Source organism: Rhinoderma darwinii, chromosome 6, assembly GCF_050947455.1.
Source record: "Rhinoderma darwinii isolate aRhiDar2 chromosome 6, aRhiDar2.hap1, whole genome shotgun sequence".
Classification (NCBI taxonomy): domain Eukaryota; kingdom Metazoa; phylum Chordata; class Amphibia; order Anura; family Rhinodermatidae; genus Rhinoderma; species Rhinoderma darwinii.
In genome coordinates, this window is record NC_134692.1 from 132,115,640 (window position 1) to 132,129,923 (window position 14,284).

Here is a 14,284-nt window from a genome sequence, read left to right on the forward strand (position 1 = left end):
GCTGCCCCATACAGTATAATGCCCCACATAGCTGCCCCATAAAGTATAATTCCCCACATAGCTGCCCCATACAGTATAATGCCCCACATAGCTGCCCCATACAGTATAATGCTCCCTCAGCAGCTGCCATATCAGCCCCCCTCCCATACACAGTATAATGCCCCCATATGTGCCTAATAGTAAAATAATAACATAATTACTTACCTATCCCCGTTCCCATGACGGGTGGAGGATCCTTCTCCTCCTCTCCACTGTGCTGTGAATGACTCGGTGCAGACAGGCGTGATGACGTCACTCCATCGCGCTTACCTGCGCCGACCCGCTCGCGGCACAGTGAATGCTGGAGCGGGGCTCCAGCATTGAATTGAACTGTATCTGTGTCCTGAGAACGCAGATACAGTTAGAAGCGGGACCAGCGCAGCCAGCACTGTGTGGCAACGGGGCGCTGTGGGCAACCCCGGCTTAGGGTGCCAGTCGTGACCGTTGCGACCTCTATAGCTACGCCACTGCCTGGTTCTCACAGCATAAAAGTGTCCCCGTTGCTCTTTCTCATGCTCCCCATAGACCACAGTCAGGCTACACATGACTCGAGCATCTGCCACTTATCCGGGAAGCCTAATTCTTGTAAAATCCTGTGTGCGCACTTTAAAAGAAACCGGTAAACAAATCATTGGAACATAGAGCATCAAGATACAAAGCTTTCATTCTGAATCAATCGCTGGCAGGTTCTATCCAGATATTCTGTGCCAATGACTCTTATACAGGGTCACTGCCTCCCTCCCCTGCCCAGGTCAATATGATTTTTTAGGATATTTGTAAAGAAGCCTTTTTTACTGCGGACTAGTTTCCCCATGGAGATCTCTACTGAAGATTGTTGGCCATGTGACCCGTGTTTTTATCGGACTTTTCTAAAGCTTTTCATTGCTTTCAGATTTTGTACCATTTTAAGGAAAGCTCCACCAGTATCCAGATGATTACCACTAACAGCCCAGAGGGGGGCGGGGGGGATGTGGTCTTTAGGTGGTCAATCCCCTCTCCATTCCCAACACATTATCGTAATGTTGAACGAAAAAGTTCAATTATAATGCAGTGGTCTCCAACCCATGGCTCGCGTTCTGTTGGGAAACTACAACTTCCAGCATTCTATGATGGCTGGGAGTTGTAGTTTTACAACAGATGGAGAGCCACAGGCTTAAAACCACTGTTATAGTGAATTTCACCAGCACTGATCTACATCACTTTTTCTAGTGATTTTGTAGACATTTTGTTCTAGAAATAGCGCCACTCTGGTCCAGGGGCTGTGTCTGGTATTGCAGCTCAGCCTTGTTCACATGAATTAACCAAATTATTCATATATAACTTTTTCTACCTATCCATCCATCTCATTATCTATCTATCTATCTATCTATCTATCTATCTATCTATCTATCTATCTATCTATCTATCTCATATAATAATCTATCTATCTATCTATCTCATATCTATCTATCTATCTATCTATCTATCTATCTATCTATCTATCTATCTATCTATCTATCTATCTATCTCATATCTATCTATCTATCTATCTATCTATCTATCTATCTATCTATCTATCTATCTATCTATCTATCTATCTATCTATCTATCTATGTCTAATAGCTATCTATTCATATCTATCTATCTGTCTGTCTATCTAACTATATCTAATAGCTATCTATCTATCTATCTATCTATCTATCTATCTCTCTCTCTCTCTCTCTCTCTCTCTCTCTCTCTCTCTCGATCTATCTACCTCATATATAACTCACTTGGTTAAAGGCTCTTAAGGGGTCGGACAGTGATTTAGAGGGGAGCCACCTATAGGACAAATTAAAAAAAAATCTTCCTTCCGGAGGAAAGCCATTTGGCATTCTTTTCGCAGGGTGCATTGCTGTAAAGACTCCGTACTAGCTGGATATCTGCAAGGAGAATGAGAACCTTTCCTACACCATGTAATATCTTGACTTGTTTAACAGTGCACCAAGAATAGAACACAATGCGAATACAGGAACTTTACCAGTGGCATTCAAGCCATACAGGAATGGTATCTTCTGCAGTTTTCCAGCATATTCTCGAAGATATCAAAGCAAGACAAGATTGAAATGGGCTACAAGGCAGAAGAGATGATCCTCACCTGCATGTTCGGAGCTGAAGCCTGCAGTTACAGGTACACGGATAGTATGTGCGCTCATGTATCTACTTGTGTTGCTTTTCAGATTTAACTTAACAGACCTACAAATCTTACAGCAGCTTACAACATCTACATACAGTGAAGGAAATAAGTATTTGATCCCTTGCTGATTTTGTAAGTTTGCCCACTGTCAACGACATGAACAGTCTAGAATTTTTAGGCTAGGTTAATTTTACCAGTGAGAGATAGATTATATTTAAAAAAAACTGAAAATCACATAGTCAAAATTCTATATATTTATTTGCCTTGTGCACAGAGAAATAAGTATTTGATCCCCTACCAACCATTAAGAGTTCAGCCCCCTCCAGACCAGTTACACGCTCCAAATCAACTTGGTGCCTGCATTAAAGACAGCTCTTACATGGTCACCTGTATAAAAGACTCCTGTCCACAGACTCAATTAATCAGTCTGACTCTAACCTCTACAACATGGGCAAGACCAAAGAGCTTTCTAAGGATGTCAGGGACAAGATCATAGACCTGCACAAGGCTGGAATGGGCTACAAAACCATAAGTAAGACGCTGGGTGAGAAGGAGACAACTGTTGGTGCAATAGTAAGAAAATGGAAGACATACAAAATGACTGTCAATCGACATCGATCTGGGGCTCCATGCAAAATCTGACCTCATGGGGTATCCTTGATCCCGAGGAAGATGAGAGCTCAGCCGAAAACTACACGGGGGGAACTTGTTAACGATCTCAAGGCAGCTGGGACCACAGTCACCAAGAAAACCATTGGTAACACATCACGCCGTAAATGTTTGCAAATGAACATCTGGATGATTCTGAGAGTGATTGGGAGAAGGTGCTGTGGTCAGATGAGACTAAAATTGAGCTCTTTGGCATTAACTCAACTCGCCGTGTTTGGAGGAAGAGAAATGCTGCCTATGTCCCAAAGAACACCGTCCCCACTGTCAAGCATGGAGGTGGAAACATTATGTTTTGGGGGTGTTTCTCTGCTAAGGGCACAGGACTACTTCACCGCATCAATGGGAGAATGGATGGAGCCATGTACCGTCAAATCCTGAGTCACAACCTCCTTCCCTCCACCAGGACATTAAAAATGGCTCGTGGCTGGGTCTTCCAGCACGACAATGACCCGAAACATACAGCCAAGGCAACAAAGGAGTGGCTCAAAAAGAAGCACATTAAAGTCATGGAGTGGCCTAGCCAGTCTCCAGACCTTAATCCCATCGAAAACTTATGGAGGGAGCTGAAGATCCGAGTTGCCAAGCGACAGCCTCGAAATCTTAATGATTTACAGATGATCTGCAAAGAGGAGTGGGCCAAAATTCCATCTAACATGTGTGCAAACCTCATCATCAACTACAAAAAAACGTCTGACTGCTGTGCTTGCCAACAAGGGTTTTGCCACCAAGTATTAAGTCTTGTTTGCCAAAGGGATCAAATACTTATTTCTCTGTGCACAATGCAAATAAATATATATAATTTTGACAATGTGATTTTCTGTTGTTTTTTTATATAATCTAACTCTCACTGGTAAAATTAACCTAGCCTAAAAATTCTAGACTGTTCATGTATTTGACAGTGAGCAAACTTACAAAATCAGCAAGGGATCAAATACTTATTTCCTTCACTGTATTATGTTAGGTAACTTTGCACCTTGTATTGATCCTGAGTTTTATCCTATATTATACTCCAGAGCTGCATTCATAATTCTGCAGGCTTCAGTTCTAAAATCTTGCAGCACCCCTTGCTGGCTCAATGTCTGCACAGAGCTTGAATTCTGGGAAACTGGTAGTCATTACTCCAGACATTAAAAAAAAGTTATCTGATCTAAGGAAACCAACTGTCCCCCTTCATTACTAGAGCTTAACTAAGCTTTTAGGGGTGTGTCTGTCAATAAGCTTGTTGAACGTTTCCAATAACAACCAGCAGAATTGTGAATGCAGCTCTGGAGTGTAATACAGGCTGGAAATCAAGATTTTATAATTTATTGTTATAATTGAACTATACTAAATTTCGAAATTGGGATATGGAATCCATTTTTTGTTTTAAAGATCTATCCCAAATCTATCTCAACCTGAACCCAATGTAATATGAATATTAGAATTAAATAGATGTGATTTCAGTGTAAAAAATTAGGCATAAGTGTATGTAGTAAAATGACATGAATTGTTTTTGCAAAAACATGTATGATTCCCTTAAGTTTTCAAGTGAATTCTTTGTTTGGTGCAGACAAAATGTAATATGAAAGTAAAAATAGAAACAACTTTGCTCAACCGCAGTAAAGAGGACATTGAATGGAGCGGTGGTTGAACGTGTGCGTTCCGCTCCATTCTGTTATGACCAGCGGGTTGTGGACCCACTGTGCTACTCCACCGGTTTGACTAAGGGCCACATCTAAGGGCGTTATCTAAGTAGCCTCCCTGGTCTTCACCCTTTAACCCCCATACAGGATCTGGACTTCTCTGTGGGAAGACTACCAGGTCGTTACCTCTTTAGGTTTTGTCCTGGTGTGAGTAGTGGCTGGCCCAGCAGACCAGAATACAATGGTGCAGTACACTGAGGGTACAGGCACTTTCAGATGATACCTTTCAGAAGACACAGTTCATAATAGGTAGAAAGGCTCAGGCTCGTCTCAGATAGTTGGATACAGACTGGCAGTAGACAGCGGGATGCTGACTAATGGGGGTAACAGGATATGAACTGGTATCAGGATGCAGACTGGCAGCAGGTAGCTGTGTAGGCTGGTAGCGGATAGCTGGATACAGGCTGGTAGCAGATAGCTGGATACAGGCGGGTAGCGGATAGCTGGATACAGGCTGGTAGTGGATAGCTGGAGACAGTCTAGTAGCGGATAGCTGGATACATGCTGGTAGCGGATAGCTGGATACAGGCTGGTATGGGATAGCTGGATACAGGCTGGTAGCGGATAGCTGGATACAGGCTGGTATGGGATAGCTGGATACAGGCTGGTATGGGATAGCTGGATACAGGCTGGTAGCGGATAGCCGGATACAGGCTGGTAGTGGATAGCTGGATACAGGCTGGTAGTGGATAGCTGGATACAGGCTGGTAGTGGCTAGCTGGATACAGGCTGGTAGCAGATAGCTGGATACAGGGGGGTAGTGGCTAGCTGGATACAGGCTGGTAGCAGATAGCTGGATACAGGCTGGTAGTGGATAGCTGGAGACAGGCTAGTAGCGGATAGCTGGATACAGGCTGGTAGCGGATAGCTGGATACAGGCTGGTAGCGGATAGCTGGATACAGGCTGGTAGCGGATAACTGGATACAGGCTGGTATGGGATAGCTGGATACAGGCTGGTAGCGGATAGCTCGATACAGGCTGGTATGGGATAGCTGGATACAGGCTGGTAGCGGATAGCTGGATACAGGCTGGTATGGGATAGCTCGATACAGGCTGGTAGCGGATAGCTGGATACAGGCTGGTAGTGGATATCTGGATACAGTAGTGGATATCTGGATACAGGCTGGTAGTGGATAGCTGGATACAGGCTGGTAGCGGATAGCTGGATACAGGCTGGTAGCAGAAAGCTGGATACAGGCGGGTAGCGGATAGCTGGATACAGGCTGGTAGTGGATAGCTGGATACAGGCTGGTAGCGGATAGCTGGATACAGGCTGGTATATGATAGCTGGATACAGGCTGGTATATGATAGCTGGATACAGGCTGGTAGAGGATAGCTGGATACAGGCCGGTAGGGGATAGCTGGATACAGGCAGGTAGAGGATAGCTGGATACAGGCTGGTAGTAGATAGCTGGATACAGGCTGGTAGCAGATAGCTGGATACAGGCGGGTAGGGGATAGCTGGATACAGGCTGGTAGTGGATAGCTGGATACAGGCTGGTAGCAGATAGCTGGATACAGGGGGGTAGCGGATAGCTGGATACAGGCGGGTAGGGGATAGCTGGATACAGGCTGGTAGTGGATAGCTGGATACAGGCTGGGAGCAGATAGCTGGATACAGGCGGGTAGGGGATAGCTGGATACAGGCTGGTAGTGGATAGCTGGATACAGGCTGGTAGCAGATAGCTGGATACAGGGGGGTAGCGGATAGCTGGATACAGGCTGGTATATGATAGCTGGATACAGGCTGGTATATGATAGCTGGATACAGGCTGGTAGAGGATAGCTGGATACAGGCCGGTAGGGGATAGCTGGATACAGGCTGGTAGTGTATAGCTGGATACAGGCTGGTAGCGGATAGCTGGATACAGGCTGGTCGTGGATTGTTAGATACAGGCTAGTAGCGGATAGCTGGATATAGGCTGGTAGCGGATAGCTGGCTACAGGCTGGTAGCGGATAGCTGGATACAGGCTGTTGCCGATAAATGGATATAGGCTGGTAGTGGATAACTGGACACAAGGCAGAAGGACCAGGCCGCCAGCGTTACACATTCAAAGTCTATGAGAATGACGGAAATAGCAGAGAACAGCGCTCAGCTGTTTTGCGTAAGTCTCATAGACATTGAATGGAGCGGTGGGTGCATGTTTGACCACCGCTCCGTTCAATGTCCTATTCACTGCGGTCGAACAGATGACACATTCCCTTAAGGCCGGATTCACACGAGCATATTTAGTCCGTTATATATGGTCCGTATGTCGGCCGCATTTCCCAGACTCAGAACACTGCAGGGAGTTGGGCTCTTATCGTCATCGTTATCTATGACGCTAGGTGTCCCTGCCTCGCTGCGGGAAAACTGTCACATACTGAAAACATGTTTTCAGTACGGGACAGTAGTTCCGCGGAGAGGCAGGGACACCTAGCGTCATAGATAACGATGATGCTAGGAGCCCGGCTCCCTGCAGTGTGCTCAGTCCGGGAAATGCGGCCGACATACGGACCATATATAACGGACTAAATACGCTCGTGTGAATCCGGCCTTAAGTGTTGAGCAGAAGAAGTAATAGCAGTCTTATCTCTTGCAGAAATTTCACACACATTTATAACCAGGACTATGGAAATTGCTACATCTTCAACTGGGGTCAAGACGGTGAGGAGCTATTGGTTTCTACTAACCCAGGAGCAGATTTCGGTAGGTGTGTGCTTCATTTAATGAAACTATTTAGCACCTGAACTTTATTGTTTCCAAGGCATGAAGTTGGTGTTATTGGGGAATTAATTTCAGGTTAAGAGTTAAGACCAATGCTCTGAATACGGAAGGTTGGAAACATATGTCACAGTAGCCGGATGTGTGGAACGCTTAACACGATGGCCTCTAAAGTAAATAAATAATTTGTAAGAAATTGGCTAAGCATTGGTTAATTGCTATCCCTGAGTTACAGTTCGAATGCTTCTTAAAGGGGTTGTCTCATCAAGACAACCCCTGACCCTATGCCCTCTTAGGGTCACTGGACTTCTGCCAATGCTCGAGAATTTATCTGAATGTCCACCATGTAATACTGCATTTCACCTTCAGGGTAAACGTCCAGCAAAGTAATCTGATTGCCGCAGGGGTTGAACGCCGGGGAAACTTTTGTCTGCAAGGGGTTGTCTCTGATAAGATGACCCCTTTAAACCTTAGTCTGAACCATGAGTAGTTTCTGTATTCAATAAAGTTGAAAAAAAAAATTCTAATGTAGAATCGCACAGTCTGAAAGCAATATCATTGAGATTGAATGTAAAAAAGGTGAGTTTTTTGGGGGGAAAGTCGTAAAGGGGTAAGTGACGCCTTCTTAATACGATTCCAATAGGCAGGGTCAGATTGAGATTCCTCGGATATTTGCGAATCAACCCATAAGTAATATACCCAAGTGCCTAGAGATTTGCTCCAAAGTCAGCTCCAATCGTGGTTGTCTTCAGTTGGACATTTGGGACCCTGTTGTCCTTGTAGACTATTATTGGATTAGAGCCTAAGACCATCAAGTTATCCTCTAGTATTCTGTTGTCAGAACCTCCTTATTGGAGTTGTCACCTCTTTTTCTTAAAGAAGTAATGACTGGAGAAGGAAAAGGCTCTTAGCCTGGATGAAGACCTACCCAGGCCCGGAACATCATGGTTCCAATTGAGGACCATTAAATATACATTTAGGGAAGATCTTATTGTCCTTTCTAATCTTCTCCGTGCTAATGAATCTCTGTAAAATACCTGCTCTTTCAATGGTTTGTATTATTTTTAAAGTCGGCCAGGTAGATGCGGACAGCAGGAGTTGTAGGCAAAGCCACAGTGCCATGAGTCACAAGCTAGAACATACTGGCTTCATCAGAGAGCTGCCAACTCACATTGTGCCCGTTTGGAATGACATCATAAGATCTTCTCCTTTTCACCACCTAGAAAAAGACATGGCGCAGACAGCAAATACAGGATAATGCTAGATGTGCCTTTTCTTTTGTTAGGAACAGGCCATCCATGTAATCTATAGGGATTATAAATGTATCTCTATAGCCAATAATGTAGAGAGAAGTTTAGGTGAAGAGTTCTTTGATTTATTGTCCTGCTTAGGATTTAGGGACCCTGGAATTTCAGTGGCACCTGGGTTCTGGGTTGTCATCATCAGGTTACCAGATATTATAAATACAGGAGGTCCATAACGTTTCTTTAATAGAAGTAAATATAGTGCTGCTATTCCAATATATGAATATATGTCAGAGGTTTGTTCATCCAGATCTTTTTTCAATTATTCTTGATGGTCAAAGGGGACTAGTACATTGATTGGTTATAGAAGTTTGAGATCTGTATGTAAAAGGGTATATATACTTTTGCAACCAACTTTGGTTATTGCTCCAATGCATCTATGAAGAAAAATGTAACTTTGCAAATAGTCATTTAAAATCTTATTGAATTTTGTGGATACAGCTACTGTGCAGACCTATGGGTTTCCATAGTTACAGACTACAAACACCTTGATTTTGTAGTCATGTGTTACTCTCTTCCACTGTCTGCATGTTACCAAGAAGTGGGGACAGAGTGGAGTTACACAGGACCGTAGTATCAGGCATATCCTTTAAAACACAGAATATTACAGATATGACGGCCTTCTGTTGAGTAACAGTCACTTGTGTGTGTTTTAGGCCATGTTTAGTATTAGTTTTTTTTTAATATAATGGTGGTGTCCATAATTATACAAGATGAGGCGGAACAGCTAGGAGCATGGGTGTTAATAAATCTCAATTCATGACCGACTTAATTATAAGTTATAATTTGTCCTGGAGATAACTTTGCATACAGGTTACTAGTAGGTTGGTAATGGGTGGAGGAGATATTTATAAAAGTGTACAAGCACATTTTCAAAGCTTTCTCATAGCAGTTTAAGGGAAATGTATCAATGGAAAAATGTTTTGTTTTTTCTTTCTTTCTTTATGTGACTTTCCATCTAAAAAAAATCTAGAATAGAGCAGTCACAATAGTCTAATGCCTACTGTTTTCAGCTTTGCTGTTTAGACTGGGACAGGAAAAGCAAAGTTATTTAATCATTAGAGAGTGTGGATTTAATGACTGCTCTATTGTATTTCTAGAGGCCTAGATAAGGCAGGATAGTAACTTTTTACACTATACACAGATATGGCTCTGTATACATCTCCCCTGTCACTCCCTGGTCTCTGGGGAGGGGGCTGTACTCCATTACTTACTGGGGACTGTAATAATCTAAAACATTTATCTGTTAGAGAAACATTCACCTGCCCATACATGTGCAGCTGAGTGCAGCATGTAATGGGGAGGGCTGCACAAACCCTGGGGCACTTTACATTTTTTTTCTACCCTCCTCTGTTATTTAGATATTGGTGCCGTTATATTTGGCGCCCAATATTTAAATAACCCCCTGAACTGTCAATGGGGCGTGTAATGGCAAGGGGGCGTGTTACTATGTCTGTGACACTGTCCAATCAGATACGGACAGTGTTACAGCAAGAGCTGGAGAGAGGAGAGAGTGTGTGCGCGTGCACGCATGCTCTCACTCTTCAGCTGTTAAAATCAGTCTTCTGCCGAACTGGCAAGAGGGCGTGTCACTGCTACGGACAGTGTAAGAGCTGTCCATAGCAGAGACATGCCCCCTAGCCAGTTCGGCAGACAAAGTACAAGACTGATCGCTCGCAAGAGCTGATGAGAGGAGAGTGCGCATGCGCGCTCTTCTCTCTCCAGCTCTTACACTGTCCGTAGCAGTGAAACGCCACCTTGCCAGTTCGGCAGAAGACTGATCTTGACAGCTGAAGAGTGAGAGCATGCGTGCACGCGCACACACTCTCTCCTCTATCCTCGCTCTTGCTGTAACACTGTCCGTATCTGATTGGACAGTATCACAGCCATAGTAACACGCCCCCTTGCCATTACACGTCCCATTGACAGCTCAGGGGGTTATTCGAATATCAGACGCCAAATATAACGGCACCGATATCTTAATAACGGAAGAGGGTAGAAAAAAATGTCAAGTGCCCATGGGTTTGTGCAGCCCTGCCCATTACATGCTGCACTCAGCTGCACACGTATGGGGAGGTGAAAGGTTCTCTTTAATTATCTCCCATTTATTTCATGAGCACACAAATACACACGGCTTCTCTGTCTATGCAGGAAATGTGTGCCACCAAAATGTTTTTTCTTTTCTACAGACACATATCTAATCAATAAAGCTAATATTAAATATATGAAAAATTCCCTGAAATGCTATTTACTAATAGTGGGGCTGACAAAATTAAATAAACAGAGATACAGATTTGCTAATTTTATGTCCTGGTGATCCAACTACTATTACAGAATAGTTCAATATAGTTGCCATACCACTTATCGGTTTTTTTAAAAACCTGGAAGGAGCAAAGACAATCGAGAAAATGTCAGGTCTTAAAGAGGCTCTGTCACCAGATTTTGCAGCCCCTATCTGCTATTGCAGCAGATAGGCGCTGCAATGTAGATTACAGTAACGTTTTTATTTTTAAAAAACGAGCATTTTTGGCCAAGTTATGACCATTTTCGTATTTATGCAAATGAGGCTTGCAAAAGTACAACTGGGCGTGTTGAAAAGTAAAAGTACAACTGGGCGTGTATTATGTGCGTACATCGGGGCGTGTTTACTACTATTACTAGCTGGGCGTTGTGTATAGAAGTGTCATCCACTTCTCTTCACAACGCCCAGCTTCTGGCAGTGCAGCACTGTGACGTCACTCACAGGTCCTGCATCGTGTCGGCACCAGAGGCTACAGATGATTCTGCAGCAGCATCGGCGTTTGCAGGTAAGTCGATGTAGCTACTTACCTGCAAATGCTGATGCTGCTGCAGAATCAAGTGTAGCCTCTGGTGCCGACACGATGCAGGACCTGTGAGTGACGTCACAGTGCTGCACTGCCAGAAGCTGGGCGTTGTGAAGAGAAGTGGATGACACTTCTATACACAACGCCCAGCTAGTAAAAGTAGTAAACACGCCCCGATGTACGCACATAATACACGCCCAGTTGTACTTTTACTTTTAAACACGCCCAGTTGTACTTTTGCAAGCCTCATTTGCATAAATACAAAAATGGTCATAACTTGGCCAAAAATGCTCGTTTTTTAAAAATAAAAACGTTACTGTAATCTACATTGCAGCGCCTATCTGTTGCAATAGCAGATAGGGGTTGCAAAATCTGGTGACAGAGCCTCTTTAAGTAGTTGAGTCCCTTTTTTATGTCCACAAAACAGAACAGTCCCTCCAAAATTTGAACAGTATAGCTGCTAGAAATTGGGTCTGTGGAGATCATGGAGAAATCCAAAAATTCACACTAGGATGTGCAGCTAGCCCAAAGACTGCAGGATGACCAGGTTTGCTGACATGACCTAGTTAGTACATCAAGTCACATGAACTGGCAAGGTAGGACTTACCATATAGGATAGATACTGTTCTGCTAAAAGGGTATCTATGCCTTCAGCTAGTTTGGATTTTCCACATTTGCAGTACCAAGGACCTATCTATTATATTTATTTTTCTAACTTTGTAAGCCCTAAAAACGCAACAGATCCCGGGAAAATACTATTTTTATAACGTCCTAGAATACAATATAGGAAGGAAATATGTGACCTGAATGGGATCCAGACATAGTTGCCCATAAAACAAGGTTTTATCTCTGTTCAGCTCAAGTATTCAGTGCTAGTGCCCAGAATATATCAATGTTCTCACTGTTTATATCTCAACTAACAAAATCTCATGTGTCTAATTCTAGTTCTATTACTGTGCATGTAGAGTTTATTTTCCTCTTGTTCTGACATCAATATCTAAATAATCACAAGCAAATATGGTAAGAATACAGGGATGGATAAAAGGTTTATGGAGACTTCTGTCAAAAACCTTGTTTGGGCCCCATTCTCTTGGAAGGAGATAAATGGAAAATAGTTCAGAAAAATTGGCCTAGTATCTGTGCCCAAATAATGTTGCCATACTGTGACCAAATAAAAAAAAGCCATACAGTACCATAACGATGATGCCGTACAGATCCATAAATAACATAATGCTATACAGTGGCCAAAAAAACACTTCAATACAGTGCCCAAATAGCAATACAAGACAGTGCTGAAATTATTGCCATATAGTGCCCAATTACAATGCTATTCAGTGCCCAAATAACATGCCATAAATTGGCCAGTTAATAAAACTATATAGAGGCCACATAACAATGACGAACTGGACCCAAATAATAGTGCCACACAGTCCCTAATTAACAAAACTATATAGAGGCCACATAACAATGGCATACGGGACCCAAATAATAGTGCCATACAGTCCCCAATTAACAAAACTATATAGAGGCCACATAACAATAGCATACGGGACCCAAATAATAGTGCCATACAGTCCCCAATTAACAAAACTATATAGAGGCCACATAACAATAGCATACGGGACCCAAATAATAGTGCCACACAGTCCACAATTAACAAAACTATATAGAGGCCACATAACAATGGCATACGGGACACAAATAATAGTGCCATACCGTCCACAATTAACAAAACTATATAGAGGCCACATAACAATAGCATACGGGACCCAAATAATAGTGCCACACATTCCCCAATTAACAAAACTATATAGAGGCCACATAACAATGGCATACGGGACCCAAATAATAGTGCCATACAGTCCCCAATTAACAAAACTATATAGAGGCCACATAACAATGGCATACGGGACACAAATAATAGTGCCATACAGTCCACAATTAACAAAACTATATAGAGGCCACATAACAATAGCATACGGGACCCAAATAATAGTGCCACACATTCCCCAATTAACAAAACTATATAGAGGCCACATAACAATGGCATACGGGACCCAAATAATAGTGCCATACAGTCCCCAATTAACAAAACTATATAGAGGCCACATAACAATGGCATACGGGACACAAATAATAGTGCCATACAGTCCACAATTAACAAAACTATATAGAGGCCACATAACAATAGCATACGGGACCCAAATAATAGTGCCACACATTCCCCAATTAACAAAACTATATAGAGGCCACATAACAATGGCATACGGGACCCAAATAATAGTGCCATACAGTCCCCAATTAACAAAACTATATAGAGGCCACATAACAATGGCATACGGGACCCAAATAATAGTGCCATACAGTCCACAATTAACAAAACCATACAGTATCCAAATTACAATGTCATGCACTGACTAAATGATAGTACTATAGAGGGTCTAAATAATACTACAGTGTCCCAAAAATAGTATCATGGGATGCCCAATAATATGAGTTACACACATTTGTGGTGCATGGCAATGTGTTCCTCTTATACTACGTTCTTGTAAAAATATAAAGTTATAAAAACATGCAATAACTGATCTCAGTAACTGTTTATATTCATTTCAGACTGTATCACTTGTATTTATGCTTTATACAGTGTGATGTCTCTTTTTGTTGCTGCAGTTAAATTACTTTCATGTTTATGTTTGACACATAACACTCCTTCTAGGCCAAGAACTACCAGCATCTTCATGTTGATGTTATCTTGTCTTGAATTAGAAAAAGGAGTTCGCTCCCCCCCCCCTCCCCCCCCCCAGAAACAGCGCCACTCTTGTCCATGGGCTGTGTCTGGTATTGCAGCTCAGACCTAATTCAAGTGAATGTGACTGAGCTGCAATACTAGACTAAACCGATGT

At 42.8% G+C, this 14,284-nt stretch overlaps 1 protein-coding gene across 1 annotated transcript in view; it reads left to right on the forward strand.

Annotated features, from left to right (window-relative positions):
• The window catches only part of SCNN1B (sodium channel epithelial 1 subunit beta), a 53,091-nt gene that overhangs the window by 21,505 nt on the left and 17,302 nt on the right, over positions 1-14,284 (forward strand). The window contains exons 4-5 of the mRNA XM_075831431.1: positions 1,998-2,188; positions 7,131-7,237. Of these exons, the coding sequence (XP_075687546.1) occupies positions 1,998-2,188; positions 7,131-7,237 (298 nt within the window). The remainder of the gene's footprint in view (positions 1-1,997; positions 2,189-7,130; positions 7,238-14,284) is intronic.